The sequence below is a fragment of the Dipodomys merriami genome, unplaced genomic scaffold (assembly GCF_024711535.1).
Source record: "Dipodomys merriami isolate MVZ:Mamm:240054 unplaced genomic scaffold, mDipMer1.0.p SCAF_174, whole genome shotgun sequence".
Classification (NCBI taxonomy): domain Eukaryota; kingdom Metazoa; phylum Chordata; class Mammalia; order Rodentia; family Heteromyidae; genus Dipodomys; species Dipodomys merriami.
The window spans coordinates 1881169-1899166 of record NW_027203093.1 but is presented as its reverse complement, the minus strand read 5'-3'; the positions used below and the strand labels follow the sequence as shown (position 1 = coordinate 1899166).

Below are 17998 nucleotides of genomic sequence, written 5' to 3'. Positions count from 1 at the left end.
GGGTCCATGGGGGTTCAGGTTTGGTCTATGGGGAGCTCAGTTGGTCAGGTCCATGGGGAGGTTTGGGTCCATGGGGGGGGCTGCATCCATGGGGCGTCTGGGTCCATGGGGGGCCCGGGCTTGGTCTATGGGGAGTTCGGTCAGGTCCATGGGGGCCCGGCTAATGGGGGGGCTGGGTCCACGGGGGGGGGTTGGGTCCATGGGCTCCCGGCTTGTGGGGGGGCTGGGTCCCTGGGGGGCTGGGTCCATGGGGGCCGGCTCATGGGGGGCTGGGTCCATGGGGGGGTTGGGTCCATGGGGGGCTGGGTCCATGGGGGTTCGGGTTTGGTCTATGGGGAGCTCAGTTGGTCAGGTCCATGGGGAGGTTTGGGTCCATGGGGGGGGCTGCATCCATGGGGCGTCTGGGTCCATGGGGGGCCCGGGCTTGGTCTATGGGGAGTTTGGTCAGGTCCATGGGGGCCCGGCTCATGGGGGGGGCTGGGTCCATGGGGGGCCGGGCTCATGGGGGGGGCTGGGTCCATGGGGGGGGCTGCATCCATGGGGGGCCCGGGCTTGGTCTATGGGGAGTTCTGTCAGGTCCATGGGGGGGCCCGGCTCATGGGGAGGGCTGGGTCCATGGGGGGCTGGGTCAGGCCTGTGGGGAGGCAGGCTAATGAGGGGGTCTGGGCCTGGTCTATGGGGAACTGGGTCAGATCCATGGGGGGGGTCCGGTCCATGGGCTGGGTCAGATCCATGGGGGGGGTGCAGTCCATGGGGGACTGGGTCCATGGGGGGTTGGGTCAGACCTGGGGGGGCGGGCTGGGTCCATGGGGGAGCCAATCTCATGAGGGGGGCTGGGCCTGGTCTATGGAGAGCTGGGTCAGATCCATGGGGGGGAGTCTTGACCATGGGGAGCTGGGCTCATGGGGTCTGGGTCAGGCCTGTGGGAGGCTGGGCCTGGTCCATAGGGGGGCGGGCTGGGCCCATGGGGGGGGACAATCTCATGAGGGGGCCTGGGCCTGGTCCATGGAGAGCTGGGTCAGATCCATGGGGGGCTGTATCAAGTGTGTGGCGGGGGGTCTGAGTCAGGCTGGGGAATCTGTGTCCCGGCGCCTGGCGGGCTGGCCCCAGAAGACCATACTGTGACTCTTTGTCCTGAGTTAGGGAGCTGGGGCTACCCAAAGGCCTCAACTGGTTGCCCTGGAAACCTGTAGGGGCTGGCTGTGGTGGGGTGGGGGCCCAGCCCACATGCCTTCCTTCCAGTGCTGGACCGACTTCTGTCTGCCAGTGCCGGCGCTCTCCCAGCGCAGGGAGAGGTGAAGGGCTTCTGAAGGGGCTGGGTGAGTGCACCCATGCACATGTGTGCCACCCTGGCGACTTTGCATCCATGGGAGCAGGCTGGGGCACAGCCGCCCCAGGTCCCCCTGCCTCCCCCGCCAGCAGACTCCATGCCTAACACCCTGCTCTGGAGCCGGGGGCTCCTGCCTCCTGCCTGGGGCTGCCGCCTAAGAAGCTGGGCAGGAGAAGTTTTAGGCCCAAGGACTTGGGCTTTGGGAGAGACAGGGGCCTTTGGGGGCCTGTAGGGACGGTGGGTTGATTTGGTGAGGACCAGGTTAGGAAATAGAGCCAGAAAGATGGCGTGGATGTTCAGGGGCTCTGGTGTGTGCAGGAGGGCTCTGGCGGTGGCGCGGTGGGGTGCTGATCCTGTGGGAGGGTGGGGACTCCCGAGGGCATGGGGCTGGCTGCCGCTGTCACCAGGGCAGGCCCGGGGCTGGCTGGCACGGGGGGGGGGGGGGGGGGGGCTCAGGGCCTTTGGATGCTGCAGGCCATGGGGTGTGGCCGCTGTTCATTCTGCTCCTGCGGCTCTGCAGCTCAGCAGTCCACCCCGCCTCGCCCACCCTCCCAGTGAGGTCTGCCTGCAGCTGGCCCCTTCCCGCCTGGGGCTGCGGCCGGCTAGGGGCGGGGCAGGGTGGCTGCGGCTGGCTGGGGGCGGGGCGGGGTGGCTGCGGCTGGCCAGCCAGGCTGGCCGGGGAATTTCGGGAACAGTTGGCTGAGTCTTCAGAGTTTCCACTCTCCACACTGCCCAGGGTAGGGACCCGTGTGTGTTGGGGTGTGCTGTTTGGAGCCTGCTTCGGGCTCCATGGAGACGCCCATAAACCGTCCCACGCGCTGCTCTGTTGGCCGTTGGCCCAGGGCTGGCCGCCCGCCCTCGGCAGGATCCCCCACCCCGCCCTATTTATAATCAGCTCCTGGGTTTGGGTGACTGGTGGGAAGCGGTGTGTCCTCTTGGGGGAGCCCAGATCCCAGTAGGGGTTGGGGGGCACCGCAGAGAGGGGCACAGATTGTCCACAGCCCGGCTCTCCGTGCCAAGGAGCTGAGGGGGTTGGTGGGTGTGGCAGGGCAGCTTTCTCTCCTTCCTCTGGGTCCCTGAGGCTTTCCCATGTCTCTGCCTGGTCTCTGTGCCTGTGGCCGCCAGTGCTGCGGGGTGGGAAGGGTGTGCGGCCCTCAGGACCACCCATGGGGGGGTGGCTGGGCCTCGCCCCGGGTTCTTTGTGTCAGCTGGCTCCTGACAGCTGTCCCCCAGGAGGGAGGCGAGCCGGCGCCACCGAGCCCCACCCTGAGCTCTGCGCTGCTTCTGGATGGAGAGTGTTAAATCCTGTGCTCATGGCCGCAGGCCCCGCGTTTGTCCGAGGTTCCCAGTCCGGTGCTCACACAACCGCCCCTGCTGTTCCCCTCAGACCTGAGCCCCTCGAGACCCCGGCTGCCCGTGAGACCAGCTTTCCATTGGAACCTTAGTTCCCTGAATTCTGAACAACCCACCCCCCTCCTACAGACCCCTATAGACTGTACCCCAGGTCAGCTCCCTGGCCAGGGGGCTCTTCCCACCCTCCCCAGTTTGCTCGCCCACTTCTGCTGCCTTTTCCTGGGACTCTTGGACTGTATTCTCCTTACGGTCTTCGGAACCTTGGAGAAGCATTTTAGAAACTGATGGAATTCCTGTCACTGGAGCTGCAGGGCCTGGGAGGGGAGGAAAAAGCTGTAGGGGTGGCTTCTGCCACAGGATGCCCCCCATTCTGCCGGGGGGGCCCCCTGGGCTGCCTGTGGGAGGGGCCGGCCCTGCTGCTGAGTCAGAGGGGGCCGGCCCAGAGTCCTGGCGGGCGGGAGGCTCCCGGCCGGCCGGCGGCAGTGCAGGCAGGAATTCACAGAGCCAGGCGCCGGAGTCCCAGTGCCGTGTGTGTGCTGCACGCTGCCGCCGCCGCCGCCGCCGCCGCCGCCGCCGCTGCCGGAGCGTGCCAGCAGCCTGTGCCCGGGAGCCTCACGTGCTTCTCCACCGCGCCCTCCCGCCCTCACCCCGCACCGTGTGGTCTTGTCCCGGCAGCCATGGTGGCCGGTATGCTCATGCCGCTGGGCCAGCTCCGGGCCATCTACGAAGTGCTCTTCCGTGAGGGTGTGGTGGTGGCCAAGAAGGACCGGAGGCCCCACAGCCTGCATCCCCACGTGCCTGGCGTCACCAATCTGCAGGTCATGCGTGCCATGGCTTCCCTGCGGGCTCGGGGCCTGGTGCGGGAGACCTTTGCCTGGCGCCACTTCTACTGGTATCTGACCAACGAGGGCATTGCCCACCTGCGCCAGTACCTGCACCTGCCACCCGAGATTGTGCCCGCTTCCCTGCAGCGTGTGCACCGCCCCGTCGCCGCCGCGGCCCCCGTGCGCCGCTCGCCTCACGTGCAGTCCGTGCGGGGCCCCCTGGGCTGCCCGGCCAAGCGGGGGTCCGTGCCGGGCAGGGACCCCACGCACGAGGAGCGGCAGGTCTACCGCAGGAAGGAGCCTGAGGAGGAGGCACCTGAAGCCCCTGTGGTGCCTGCCACCGCCCGGGGGACCCTGGCCAGGCCCGGCCCGGAGCCCACCCCAGCCACAGGTCAGCCACATCCTGGCTCTAGGCCGAGGAGGGTGGGAAGGGGCTGTGGACATCAGGGGCGCCCAGCCTTAGGCCTGGTGGCCCCAGTAGGCAGCAGGAGCGCCGGGTCTCTGGCCGCACCAGTAGGTGGCGCCATCTCTTCCTGAAGCTCCTGGGTGCTCTGGCAGGCTGACCCTCGTGGCTCCCGTGGGCGGGTCCTGCGCGGCCCGACTGGCAAGGCCAGCTGCTGGGGCAGTTGCAGAGCCCAGCGCGGGGCCTTCTCTCTGTCCTTGCTTTCGCCCTCCCCCTGCCTCCAGCAGCCCGGCCGGGCGCGCCTTGGGGTTGTGAAAAGGTTCTGGCACCCAGCCGGTGTAGCTACGGCTGCGGCCCGGGCTGACTGCTTGGCTTCCCAGCCTTGAGTCTGCATGGCAGGGCTGTGTGCCGCGGCCCCCAGGCCTGAGTGGCTTAGATTCGTATTACAGTGCCGAGTATCCTCTGCGCTTGGACCCCGGCCAGCTTGGAGTTGGCCGGGGCCTGGACACCGCATCCAGGCCCGGGTGGGCTTAGGTGTGATGAGAGAAGAGAGGAGCGAGGGCAGAGGCCGGAGGCTGGCGACTCTCCTGTCCCTACACGCCAGCACACGGGGGCGTGCGGAGCCTCTGGGGCCAGCCCAGACGCTAGCAGGCGGGCCTAACACCCCAGGAGAAGTCCGTTCTCCAGGGTAAGGGCCTGGGTGAGGGATGGCCCACTTGGGGCACAGCTGCCTGGCAGGTGCCGGGGAGCGGAGCAGGTCTGCATTGGTGTGTCTGCTGGGGCCCCTAGGGCCTTGATGGAGGAGGAGTCCGTCTGTGAGGGCCACCTCTGAGCTCTTCCCGGGGCCTTTCTAGTTTCCCTATAAAAGGTGGCAGTGTCTGAGCTCTCTCCCATTCTCGGGCTGGGTGTGGTGAGGGGGAGGAAGCCCTCCCCCTTTTTTCCTCCTTCCTTCCTTGTTCTGTGTGCCAGCAGGGCCGGCTCAGTGTGCAGTTGGCGGCAGGGCGGCAGGGTGAGGGTTCTGGGTGTGGCTGTGGTGGGCAGCAGAGGGCACCCCGTCCCCGACGAGGTGACTCAGTCTTCCCTTCCCAGGCACAGCCGCCGGTGGCAGCTCAGAGTTTCCAACAGGAAATGAGCTCCAGGCTGACTCAGTGCCCAGGCCCCCTCCTTCCACTGGGCCCTGCGGGGCTGGGCGGGAGGCCTGGGGGCCAGGACTGTGCCCCAGACGCCTGTTGATGGCAGGGATACCAGGGCCCCGGGCAGAAGCCGGGACAGCTGCTGCTTCACGTTCTGTGCAGATGCCTGTCCCCGGTTTGCAGTGGGTAGTGTCTCAGAAGAGCCCGTGCCGTCTGTGCCCACAGAGATGGCACCGCCGTGCTGAGCCCAGACTTCCCACATCAGACCTGCGGGTTTGAGCAGGCCCAGCAGGAGCGAGCACCCCAGCGGAGCTGCTGGGAACCCATTTTGCTCTTAAAGAGTCAACAAGAGCTGGTCTTTGTTGTTGTCGTTGGTTTTGTTTGCTTTGAGAAAGGGCCTCACCTCGGAGAGCTGTCACACGGCGGTCATGAATGGCTTCTCAGAGTTAGGAGACCAGCGAGTAGTGAGCCGTGCACCGTGCACCGTGCACCGTGCTGCTTCTGCAGAGAGCCCAATGCTGGAGCCTCTGGGGTGGCTTTGCTGGTCACCAGAGAGGCCTCTGTCCATCCAGGCCTGCCTCTGTCCATCCAGGCCTGCCTGGGGATCCAGACACACTGCGGTGTGGGCGGGAGCCCTGACTCCTCCTTGCCCCCGTAGGTCTCCGTTGGGCGGAGGCCTCCACGCACCTGTGTGGAGGGTGTGCCCTTCTTAGACTCACACGTAGCCTCAGCCCTAGGAGCCCAGACATGGGATGGACTGGGTGCAGGGACTGTGGTAAAAGTAATCAGGGAGGTCCTTGGAAGAGGCGCCCGCTGAGCTGAGGCCTGACTGGCGAGGCGGGGCGGCCAGGGCAGAGGAGAGCTTGGGGTTTCTGTCTGTGTTTATGAGTTTTCATACTCCAAAAATATGTTTTGCCCAGCTCAGAATTCAGAAAAAACCCAGAAATGTGTAGAGAAACGACAGCACATTCAGGGTGTTGGCCCCCAGGATTTTATCCAGGGTAGGACAGGGCATCACAGCCGCCCTCCATCGTGGAGGTGTAGGGTGCCTAGCTCTCTTCCCAGCACCGTCCCCCCCCCCCAGCATGGGTTGTGGGGTTTGGCAGTTTGGGGGTGGTGAAGAGCTTTGCGTATCAGTCATCTTGCTCATTTGGGGGAAACCTGAAGAACTCCAGCAGGTTCCCACAGGTTGTGGTGGAATTAGGTTTTCATTTCCGGGTACACCCAGCTGTACTTAGATCTGTGTTCCCAGCTGGTGTGGATGCTTTAGATGGTGGGGAGGTGACATGTTTGCCCAGGCTGGGAGGCTGGGCCCAGGATGGGGTCTGCTCTGGGTGGAGCAGTGGGTGGGAAGTGTGGGGCTGGAGCTATAGTCAGAGTTGTGCCCTTGCCTAGCTGTTTGGGGCCCTGTCTTTGATTGCCACCACCTCCAGCACCAGAAAGAATGGGACCGAGCTTCTGCACAGCCTCATGGATGTTTGGCATGTGGGTGGGTGGACGGGCGAGGTCTTGGGTTGGCTCTGGGGCTGTGCAGGGAAGGGAGGCTTCCAGGGAGGCTGGGTGTGGCAGCCAGCAGAAGAGCAGTGGATGGGGGCTCTGGGCTCCGGGCTCCGGGCTCCGGGCTCCGGGCTCCGGGCTTCAGGCTCAGGGACAGAGCTGGCCTGCCCTCCATCCCTAGGCCCAACCCAGGCGGAGGTCTGTGAGGATGAGCCATGACCCCAGAGCTGGGTGGGGAGCCAGGGTATGAGTGAACCTCCCGTTGCCTCCCACCCCTCCCTCCTTCCTGCTTTGCCTTCCTCTCTGTGGCTCTGGGAACAGCCTAGTTCAAAGCCTGAGGGGCTCGAGATGGACAGGTACAGCATGGAGGAGCTGATCCAGCTGGGACAAGGTAGGCTGGGCAGGAGCGTTGGATATGGCAGGCTGCCAGGGAAAAGCAGGGGGAGACGCTGCGGCCTCGGTAGGGGCTGGGCTTCCCCGGCAGCCAGCCTGCCGCAGGGCTCCGGGCTCTGGGCTCAGGGCTGGGGTGGGCTGGGAAGGGCAGCCTAGCCTGCACTGTTGGCTAATCTCAGGTGTCTGAACCTGGAATACAGGAAGGGCGTGGCCTCTGGGGGTGGGGTGGGAAGTGGGGGCATCGGGGAGGGAGGGGGTGGTTTCCAGGCCTTGCTGGTGGTGGAGGTGGTGTCCACCATTGTAAGGACACGCTGGCTGCAGGGAGGGGGGGGACAGTGTCACCCAAGCTTTGGAGACAAAAGTCCCTCTGAGGCTCTTGAGCCCATTGTGGGCGGAGAGGGCCTACGGCCAGGCAGGCCCGGCCTCTGCCCACGGCTGCCAATGGTTGCCTTGCTTCTGGCAGGAGTTGGGCTGTCTCTGGTCTGCTTTGGGGCAGCCATCATTCCTGATCATCTGGGCTGCCTAGCGCTTGCCACAAGGGGCCGGTTTCCTTTGGAAATGGCAGGGAGTGGGGGGTGGAGAATGGCAGGTTCCGTGGCCTGGCCAGCAGTCTGTCTGTCTTCCCACTCCCCTCCAGCCTTGCACGACTGGTCCCCGCCGCCAGGGGCTGAAGTTGGTTTGGGTTGCCAGGCTGAGGGTGGAGGCATACATTAGAGACTCTCGATTTCACGGTATCAGGAGCGCGCTGCTCGTGGCTGATTGTGCCTCAGTCTTGCCTCTGGACAGCACAGGGCCTCACAGGAAATGCTAGTGAGCGGGCCCAGGCTTCAGCTCCCTTTCAGCTCTCCACGGGGCCGAAGGGCCTGGTCCGGAACGCCCAGCCTCCTGGAGGGAGCGGGCTGTCCTCACCCAGACATGTGTACCTGCATCCTGTTTCCCAGGGTGCACTGGGCTTCAGGTCAGCCCGCCACACAGCGGATACGGTGTAGGCCTGCTTGCTGACCTCCGACCCCACGTCTGCACAGACCAGGCCTGCTGGGGGGCTAGGGTAGCCTTCCCCATTCCAGATCCCCCCTCCCACCAGGAAAGCTCTTCCTGGGGCACGGTGCCGTGGAGCAGATGAGTCCTCCTATGGTTTGCTGTCTGGGTCTCTAGTCTGCAGAGTGACCTTGGGGAGACTGTGGGCCTCTCGGGCCAGGTGTTGTATTGAGGGTGCTTGGTCTCTGGGAAAGTAGGGAGCAGCACCTGCTTGGCTGCTGTGGTATTTCCCACAGAGAGCCCCCAGGCAGTCGGCCGGCCCTGGCTGCCCCTCCCAGGATGTGCCCCCCCAGGTGGATGGGGTGTGGGCCTGACCCCTCATGCCCCCCTTGGCAGGTCCTTATTATAGCATCGCCCCTGGGAGCTGGGGTAGGCAGCAGGGTGGCCTCCAGGGCGGCCCGGCCCTGCACGTCATGTTCTAAGTCGGGAGGAGTGACGGCGGGCCCGGCTCGCTTCCTTGGATATTTATATCGCCTGGGCCCCCTGCCCACTCCCCTCCCCCCGCGGCTTGCTGACACTGCTGCTGCGGTGGCCGCTCCGGCGCTCCGCTGTGCCACTGCCCGCTCGCAGCCTCCAGAGGGGCCTGTGACCCTCCCCACTCCCACTGCTCCCCGGCTGCCCCGTGGGCCCCGCTCGCTCTCCCCAATGAAGATTGTGCCCGGTAGGTGGGGTGCCCTTGTATGTGTGCTGGGCTCCAGCCAGGCTGGAGGCCAGGGGCTCTGTTCTCAGCTTGCCACCTTGCCCCAGCCCGTCCCCCACCCCACAGAGGGACTTGAGGCTTGGGGAGTCCCCATGTCTTGGAGGGGCAAGGTGAGGTCCGTTGCAGGCCTGTGGTTGAGAGAACTGGGGGGGGGGCAGGGCACTGGCACTCATACCCCGAGCCTGCTGGCTGTCCCAGAGGGCACCCCTGGAGGTAGGGTGGGGGCTGGGCTCTGCTTCAGTGTGGGTGGCGTGGGGGGGGGTTGGGACGTGGCTGCGGGCAGTGCTGCAGGCCCCTCCTCCCGGCGGGTGTGGCCCTGGGTAGGCAGGGGTTAAAGCTCCAGCTAACCTTGAGCGCCACGGCCCGGCCAGGGACAGCTGAGCCGTGGGTGGGAAGGGAGGCGGGCGGGAGGCTGGGCCCGGGCGCGGCGGCCGCGGGCAGGGCAGTCCCGGGCTGGGCTGCGGGTGGACGGCGGTAGGGCGGTCCCGCCCGGGCGGCCGCAGCGGGGCGGGCTCTGGGCCCCGGCCCGGCTCCCTCCAGGCGCTGTCCCGCCGCCCCGCTCCGCGCGGCCATGGAGCCGTCGGGCAGCCTGTTTCCCTCCCTGGTGGTCGCGGGCCACGCGGTCACCCTGGCGGCCGTGTGGCTCTGGCGCAAGGGTCGGCAGGCGCGGGACCAGCAAGGTAAGCACCCGCCCACCCCGCCCGCGGCCGCCGCCCGTGCGGGAGGCTGGGGCGGGACCGGCGCCAGGCCCGCCCCGCCCGCCCGCCCCCAGCCTTCCCCGCGGCCCCGCTTCCTGTCCCGAGCTGGGCACCGGTCTTCGGGAAAGGGCTGGCCTCGGGCCGCACTGCGTCCGGGACGCATCCTGCAGGTGGAGGAGCCCAGGTGTGGCGGGTCTGGCCAGGGCCCGTCCTGGGAGGTGGGGAGGCCGGAAGTGCCAGTCCCCCTCCCCGGAGGTCTGCAGTCCCGGGGCAGGTGTGCTGTCCCGGGGCAGGTGTGCAGTCCCGGGGCAGGTGTGCAGTCCCGGGGCAGGTCTGCAGTCCCGGGGCAGGTCTGCAGTCCCGGGGCAGGTGTGCTGTCCCTGGGCAGGTGTGCTGTCCCGGGGCAGGCGTGCTGTCCTCCGGGCAGGTCTGCAGTCCCGGGGCGGGTCTGCTGTCCTCCGGGCAGGTCTGCAGTCCCGGGGCGGGTCTGCTGTCCTCCGGGCAGGTCTGCAGTCCCGGGGCGGGTCTGCTGTCCTCCGGGCAGGTCTGCAGTCCCGGGGCAGGTCTGGACACAGCCCGGGCCGTGCCCTCAGCCCGGGACCCAGAACCAGCCGAGGGGGGGCAGCCAAGCCGGCTCTGCCCTCCTCTGCCCAAAGTCACCGGCTCCCGGCTGACAGCTGGAGCCGGCCCTGTCCAGCGCGGGGCGGGGAGGCCAAGCGAATGGGCGGCCCTTGAGGACCGGGCGGTGCCGCCCTGGCTCCGGGCCGAAGGACTGCCCGGGACTCACTTCAGCCCGAGGCTGGCGCTGGGAGGGGGGTGCCCCCTGCTGGTGCTGGGCGCAGGCTCCAGACGGGGTCCCTGGGTAGCTCTGCCCCCCTCCCCGCAGAGGGGGATCCCCGGGCAGCTCTGCCCCCCTCCCCGCAGAGGGGGATCCCCGGGCAGCTCTGCCCCCCTCCCCGCAGAGGGGGGTCCCCGGGCAGCTCTGCTCTCCCCGCAGAGGGGGTCCCCGGGCAGCTCTGCTCTCCCCGCAGAGGGGGGTCCCCGGGTAGCTCTGCCCCCCTCCCCGCAGAGGGGGATCCCCGGGCAGCTCTGCCCCCTTCCCCGCAGAGGGGGGTCCCCGGGCAGCTCTGCTCCCCCCACAGAGGGGGGTCCCCGGGCAGCTCTGCCCCCCTCCCCGCAGAGGGGGGTCCCCGGGTAGCTCTGCTCCCCCCACAGAGGGGGGTCCCCGGGTACCTCTGATCCCCCCACAGAGGGGGGTCCCCGGGCAGCTCTGCCCCCACCACAGAGGGGGGTCCCCGGGCAGCTCTGCTCTCCCCAAAGAGGGGGATCCCCGGGCAGCTCTGCTCTCCCCGCAGAGGGGGATCCCCGGGCAGCTCTGCCCCCCTCCCCGCAGAGGGGGGTCCCCGGGTAGCTCTGCCCCCCTCCCCGCAGAGGGGGGTCCCCGGGCAGCTCTGCCCCCCTCCCCGCAGAGGGGGATCCCCGGGCAGCTCTGCACCCCAAGCCCGGCACAGGGTGGGGTCCCCGGCAGCCCTCCCCCCTCCCCCTGAAGCCGGAGGCTTCTCTCCCGCCGGCCCCGCCCCGCCGGCCCGCCCCGCCCCGTGGGCCGCCCTGGCCCCTGCGTCCGGCCTCTCCGCAGCCCTCGTGTCCCGGGGCGCGGCTTCCGCCTGGGCGGGGCTCGGCCGCCGGGCTTGCAGCCTCAGCTCGGCCGGGAGCGGCGCGCCGGGGCCGGGGAGCGCGTTCATGGCCGGGACGCGGGGGCCCGGGGCCGCCTTTGCCCCGCCGAGGGCCGCCGCGCTGGCGCCGCCGGGCTGGCTGGACCGCGGCGGCGAGCCGGCCCGCAGGGACTACTTGTACTCGCGGCTCTGCTGCGCAGGTGCGTGCGGAGGGGGGGCGGTGGGGCGCTCCGGGGCGGGCCTCCTGGACCGGGCAGGGCCTTCGGGGCGGGGCCTCCGGGGAGGGGCGGGGCCTCCGGGGGAGGGGCGGGGCCTCCTGGGGAGGGGCGGGGCCTTCGGGGCGGGGCCTCCTGGGGAGGGGTCCGGGTGGAGCCCCCCCTCCCCCTTCCCCCTTACCATACTGGTCTCTGGTCACGTGTGGAAGGGGTGCTGGGGTGGAGGCGTGTGGGACTGCCCCCCATTGCCGTCGGGGGTGGGGGGACACCACCGAGGTACACTGTGCTCCAGACGGGGCACGCGGGGGGGGGGCACGCGGGTGTGGAGGCGCGGGGGGGGGTACGCGGGTGTGGAGGCGCGGGGGGGGTACGCGGGTGTGGGGGCACGCGGGCACGTGGGTGTGGGGGCACGTGGGTGTGGGGGCACGCGGGCACGTGGGTGTGGGGGCACGCGGGGGGGTACGTGGGTGTGGGGGCACGCGGGTGTGGGGGCACGCGGGTGTGGGGGCACGCGGGTGTGGGGGCACGCGGGTGTGGGGGCACGCGGGTGTGGGGGCACGCGGGGGGGTACGTGGGTGTGGGGGCACGCGGGTGTGGGGGCACGCGGGTGTGGGGGCACGCGGGTGTGGGGGCACGCGGGTGTGGGGGCACGCGGGTGTGGGGGCACGCGGGCACGTGGGTGTGGGGGCACGCGGGGGGGTACGTGGGTGTGGGGGCACGTGGGTGTGGGGGCACGCGGGTGTGGGGGCACGCGGGTGTGGGGGCACGCGGGTGTGGGGGCACGCGGGCACGTGGGTGTGGGGGCACGTGGGTGTGGGGGCACGCGGGTGTGGGGGCACGCGGGTGTGGGGGCACGCGGGTGTGGGGGCACGCGGGTGTGGGGGCACGCGGGGGGGTACGTGGGTGTGGGGGCACGTGGGTGTGGGGGTACGCGGGTGTGGGGGCACGCGGGTGTGGGGGCACGCGGGTGTGGGGGCACGCGGGTGTGGGGGCACGCGGGTGTGGGGGCACGCGGGGGGGTACGTGGGTGTGGGGGCACGCGGGTGTGGGGGCACGCGGGTGTGGGGGCACGCGGGTGTGGGGGCACGCGGGGGGGTACGTGGGTGTGGGGGCACGTGGGTGTGGGGGCACGTGGGTGTGGGGGCACGCGGGTGTGGGGGCACGCGGGCACGTGGGTGTGGGGGTACGCAGGGGGGGTACGCGGGTGTGGGGGTACGCGGGTGTGGGGGCACGCGGATGTGGAGGCGCGGGGGGGGTACGCGGGTGTGGGGGCATGCAGGTGTGGGGGCACACGGGCACGCGGGTGTGGGGGCACGCGGGTGTGGGGGTACGCGGGTGTGGGGGCACACGGGCATGTGGGTGTGGGGGCACACGGGCACGCGGGCGTGGAGGGCACACGGGCACGTGGGTGTGGGGGCACACGGGCACGTGGGTGTGGGGGCACGCGGGCACGTGGGTGTGGGGGCACGCGGGCGTGGAGGGCCGGTCAATGAGAAGGCCCGTGTCTGCAGGCAGGGGGAGGGGAGGAGGCGGGAGGGGAGGGAGCCTGAGCCCAGGAAGGTGTGGAGGGGTGCTGGCATCGGCTTGGGGAGGTGGAAGCAGTCCCAGTGGAGGCCAGTGGCAGCAGAGTGGCCCAGGCTAGAATCTGGGGTGGTCTTCCAGTGCCGTGGGTGCCCCACAGCTCAGAGGTTTCCGGGCTTTCCTGTACCCACCTCTGGCCTGTCGCCAGGGGCAGAGTGAGGGCGGGGCCTGTCCCGGCTCCTCAGGCCAGCTTCCTGGAAGCTCTTGGCTTGCTCCTCTGGAGAGACAGACAGCAACACTTCCACAGGCCCCTGATGGGACTGGGCAGAGTGAGTGTGTGTGAGTGTGTGTGTGTGTGTGTGTGTGCGCGCGCGCGCGCGCAGCTCAGGTCTCTATTCTCAACACGTGCACCTACAGTGTGGGGTCAGGGTTGGGATTGGAGTGTGGAGGCATGGTGGCTGCTGGGAGGGGGCGTTAGACCCCTGGCAGGCCCCTGGAGCTGGGGGAAGGGGAGCCTCCTTCCTTGCCCAGTAGGTGCCCTGGCTCTGGCCAGCGGCGAGCTTTTCCTGGAACGCAGGCCTGAGGTGCTTTGGGTGTTTCTCAGTGGCTCACAGCTGGATTGCATCTAGCCAGATGCAGTTTCTGGAAAATTCTTGTGGTCTAGTGGTACATTCCTTCCCACAGCGATGGGGGCAGGCTGGACAGGCGGCTCCCAGTGCCATGCAAGGGTGGTACTGAGCCATTTCGCCTTTGCCCCTTTGTCCACCTTTACAACAGGCTGCAGCTGCTATCTGCGCCCCGCCTGGCCACAAACGGCCCCAAGGTGGGGCTTCCTTCCTAAGTGAGTCACAGACTCTGCCCCCTCCCCAGGCCTGAGTCACTGGCGGTGTGCCCTTGTGGGGGGCCTCCACTGCACTCTGTACCATGCCCCAGAAAAGGGAGGGGGCAGGCCGGCCTGCGTGAGTCAGTGCTCAGCTATGAACTGCACTCGCTTGCCCCAGGGGTTCTCCGCTTGGGTGGGGCTCAGCAGAAGCTTTGGGGTTCTGCAGGAGACCAAGGTCCAGAGCCCAGCAGGCCAGGCCTGGGGGCGCTGTGGGGGGCGGCATGGGCCCCTCCCAGTAGAAGGTGGGATGTGATATGTCCCCCCCAGCCCAGGTGTCTCCTGTGGGGAAGGGGGGCAGGCTGAGGTGGCCAGAAGCCTGTAGCCGTGTTCTGTGAAGATGGGGGGCCACCCTGGGCACCCCCACTGTTAGGATTGGGTGTCGTCTCCCTTGCTGTGAGGACACAGAGTTGGGAGCTCCCACCCCGGCCTTCCCCCAGATCCTGCTGTGGGGCTGGGTGAGGAAACCCCAACTTCCTGTTTCTGTGGATTGAGGGTGTGGCTGCAGGGGAGGGGCGGCCTTCCCCCTTCCCGCGGGACACGCCCCCCTGGCGCGGGGTGGGGCTCCCCCAGAGCCCTGCCTGGGCTGGGGAGTGAGGCAGACAGCTCTGAGCTGATCCTGTGGGGAGCGAGTGTCCAGTGCGGCCGCCAGCCTCCAGCAGCCTGTGCGCCCAGGGCCTAGGGAGCACCGCACCTGAGGGCCGAGTGACAGGGCCCCGCCATGGCTCAGCACCGGCTCCGCGTCCCCGAGCCAGAGGGCCTGGGTGGCAAGAGAACCAGCTCAGAGGACAACCTCTACCTGGCTGTGCTCAGGGCCTCCGAGGGCAAGAAAGGTAGCGGCGCGGCGGGGCGGGCTGGCAGGAAGGGCCTGTTCTGCGGCAGGAAGCGGGGCGCTGGGTGGGGCCCCGGCTCCGGTGGTCTGGGTTTGGGGGACGCATTCCGAGATGGGCGGCAGCCCGCACTCAGTGCTGACGGGGCCTTGAGCGGGGGCCTGGGCCGCGGGGGCCCTGGGTGCCCCCAGAGAGGGCTCGCTGGCTGTGCAGCTGGGAGGGCCAGCCTCTGACCTGCCCGACGGCCATGCTCCCCTCGTGGGAGGCGGCCTGGGGTGCTGCAGGTCCTGACTTGTGCACCCTGAGTTCTGGGTGTGGCTGCCGCCTCACGCTTCCTTGGAAGACAATGGAGGCTTTGACCAGCAGCACCTGTCTGGGCCAGGGCCGGGGTCTGGGTCGGTCTGGCTCTGCTGTCTTGGTGGCGATGGAGGCTCGGAGGACCTGGGTCTCCATCACCTGGAAGAGCCCCTGGTTTGGGGCCCTCAGACTTGGCCTCCGGGGTCTCCCTGGGCCGCTCCCCAGCCCCACATACACTGGCCTTGTCTCCTGCAGATGAGCGGGACCGTGTGCAGAAGAAAACGTTCACCAAGTGGGTCAACAAGCATCTCATCAAGGTGGGTGGGTGGCAGCCGTGCCTGCGGGGAGGGACCAGAGCCCCCCGCCCGTGTCCTCACGCTGCCCCAGCTCCCTTTCCTCTCTGAGATCTTATTTTCTGTCCTTTCCTCCCGTGCCCGCTCCTGTCTTCTGTCCTCTCTTCCTTCTGGTCCCTCCTGGTCTCTGCTGCAGCACTGGAGGGCAGAGGTAGGTGGCTGTGTGGGGCAGCGCCCGCTCTTCGCTGCCTCTCCCCTCGGGCTCCTGGTGGCCGAGGGGACCGGGCCACACAGCCGCCACTGTTGTTGCAGGCACAGAGACATGTCAGCGATCTGTATGAAGACCTCCGTGACGGCCACAACCTCATCTCCCTGCTGGAGGTCCTCTCGGGGGACAGCCTGGTACGTGCATCCCAGCCGTCCGGGGCCCTGCACGCCTCCCTCCCCTCCCCCAGCACCCCCCGCCTTCTCTCCTTGGGGCCTGTCCACTGCCCCTCTCAGCCCCCGCCCCCTGCTGGGCCTCCTGGTCCTGGTTGGCGTCCCAGCCGAGGGTCTGGCCTGTGAGTGGCCCTGACCTTTGCTGCAGGCCGCGCTGGCCTTTGCTGTCCTCTGCATTGGAGCCCTAACACAATGACCTCATGCTCTGCTCTGCTCTGCTTTCTCTGCTGCTTGGATTCTGAATCTTGACCTCTGCCCTTTACCCTTTGCCCTGCCCTGGCTGGGCAGCCGAGGGAGCGGGACCTAATCAGGAGCTTGCGCCTGGTGAGTGGTGGTGCTGGCCACAGCGGCACACGGGCTCCCCAAGACCGGAGCCCGTGCAGCTCCCGTGGGGCTGGTGGCCAGTCCGGCCCGGTCCACGCCTAGCTCTTGGGTGGGAGACGGTTGTGTGTCCAACTCCCCTCTCTCTCGTCCACTGTCCCGCTTCGGTCCGGGCCTGGGCCCAGCAGAAGCTGCGGTGGCTGCTGCCACTGCCCTGCCCTCCACCCTCGGCTTCCCGGCCATTGTCTCCTCCCCGCCCCTTCCTTCCTTCTCCAGCTTGGGTTGCAGGCTCCCAACCCCTGCTGGGCCTGGGGCTGGGGGTCCCCGTTTTTCAGGGTGAGGGGGGCCCAGGATATGTGAGGTGCTGTCACCCACTTGGTTTGGTCACTGGTGCTGCTCTGGTGACTGCTCAGGGGCTGGCCTGGGAGCTGTGGCTGCCCAGGGGGCCCTGACCCTGCCCTGCCTTCTCTCAGCCCCGGGAGAAGGGGAGAATGCGTTTCCACAAACTACAGAACGTCCAGATTGCCCTGGACTACCTGCGTCATCGCCAGGTAAGACACCCTGGCCTGCCTGCTAGGGAGCCACAGGCCGCAGGCCCCGCCTTGCCCTTCCCCAGCCACAGGACGCAGGCCCTGGCCAGCTCTGAGGCCCTGACTGACAACTCCCTGCACTTAGGTGAAGCTGGTGAACATCAGGAATGATGACATTGCAGATGGCAACCCCAAGCTGACCCTTGGCCTGATCTGGACCATCATCCTGCATTTCCAGGTAGAGCGCTGCCTGCAGGTAGAGCGCTGCCCCGGCTCCTTGGCTGCCCTGGAGGTGGCACCCTGGGGATGGCAGACCTTCCTGCCAGCCCCTGGCCAGCTTGGTGTAGCCTGAGGCCCGGTCCTCTCCCTGTGCCTGCCGTCCCACGCCCTCTGGCCCCTGCTGGGCGGGGCCTGTGGAGCCTCCTTGCAGAGGAATGTGCTCTTTGCTGCCTGCCGGGCAGCGGGGGAGCGTGGAGCTGGGGCTGCCCTGGCTGACTCACGCCTTGCCTGTGCCGCCCGCACAGGAAGCCACAAATCTGAGACTGGGGCTGCAGCCAGGCTGGCACGGCAGCTGAGTCACATGGGCTGGCAGGCCGACAGACAGCTAGCAACAGGCCGGCAGGCGTACTGATGGCAGGCAGGCTGGCAGACACAGGCCTGAGATTAGACCGTGCCAGGCTGTCTGGCACATACACCACGCATGGCTCCCAGAAAGCCAGCTGGGCGTGCAACCAGAGAGGACCCCCCCACTCACCCCTCCGGTTGCAGCCCCTTCTCTAGACCTAGGGTTCTGGACCAACTTTGGGACCTGCGCGGGCCCACCGTGCACCCACTGCCTACGATGCCCCCTTCTGGGCGTCGTGTGCTCCCAGGCCTCCCCTCGCGGGGCCCAGCACCCACGTGGGTGGCAGGGGTGGGGCTCTGACTCGATCCGTGGCCGGAGACGCCTGGGCCTTGGTGTTGAGGTGTGTGGCAGGTCCCAGCGTCTCCCGGCCCTGAGAGCCGCACTGTGCCCGTTGGCCCGTGTGCCCCCGCTGGGTGGCACGCCCCTCCGTCTTGGGCAGGTGGTCACGGCACTGGGTGGGGAGGACGGCCAGGTGGCCGCGCTGAGCGCCTGCCTCCTGCCGCTCAGATCTCAGACATCCAGGTGAGCGGGCAGTCGGAGGACATGACGGCGAAGGAGAAGCTGCTCCTGTGGTCTCAGCGCATGGTGGAGGGCTACCAGGGCCTGCGCTGCGACAACTTCACCACGAGCTGGCGGGACGGCCGCCTCTTCAACGCCATCATCCACCGGCACAAGTACGTGGGGGAGGGCCGGCTTCCCACAAGTCTGGGCGAGCCGAGAGCACGCAGGAGGGCGGCGGCCCCTGCCGACGGGACCGTGCCTGCCGGGGAAGGCGCGTGCCTGGCCCTGCTCACCTCCTGGGGGCCCTTGGGCAGCACCTGTGTTCCTCCAGACCTGTGGGGGCAGAGGGCCGCCCGGCCTTCTCTCCAGGACCCTTCAGGAGGGGCCTGGCGGTTTAGGGCTGCAGGAGCCCGGCTGACGCAGCGGCCCCTCTGCATGGCTTCTGTGCTCCCAGCCCGGCCCCCGGGCAGTGGACAGAGAGTTGTTTCAGCCGTACTTGCGCAGC

General features: G+C 68.6%; 1 protein-coding gene across 13 annotated transcripts in view; it reads left to right on the top strand.

Annotated features, from left to right (window-relative positions):
• The window catches only part of LOC138829601 (plectin-like), a 61261-nt gene that overhangs the window by 18193 nt on the left and 25070 nt on the right, over positions 1 to 17998 (top strand). For 4 of the 13 annotated variants that reach the window (XM_070026018.1, XM_070026007.1, XM_070026015.1 and 1 more), the window contains exons 2-6: positions 15041 to 15102; positions 15391 to 15480; positions 16311 to 16388; positions 16513 to 16605; positions 17500 to 17666. In XM_070026018.1, the coding sequence (XP_069882119.1) occupies positions 15041 to 15102; positions 15391 to 15480; positions 16311 to 16388; positions 16513 to 16605; positions 17500 to 17666 (490 nt within the window). Of the gene's footprint in view, positions 1 to 3357; positions 3899 to 8601; positions 8633 to 9222; positions 9352 to 11096; positions 11243 to 13932; positions 14492 to 15040; positions 15103 to 15390; positions 15481 to 15804; positions 15841 to 16310; positions 16389 to 16512; positions 16606 to 17499; positions 17667 to 17998 lie in introns of those variants that run through there. The other 9 variants (XM_070026004.1, XM_070026009.1, XM_070026008.1 and 6 more) reach the window with 9 other exon arrangements.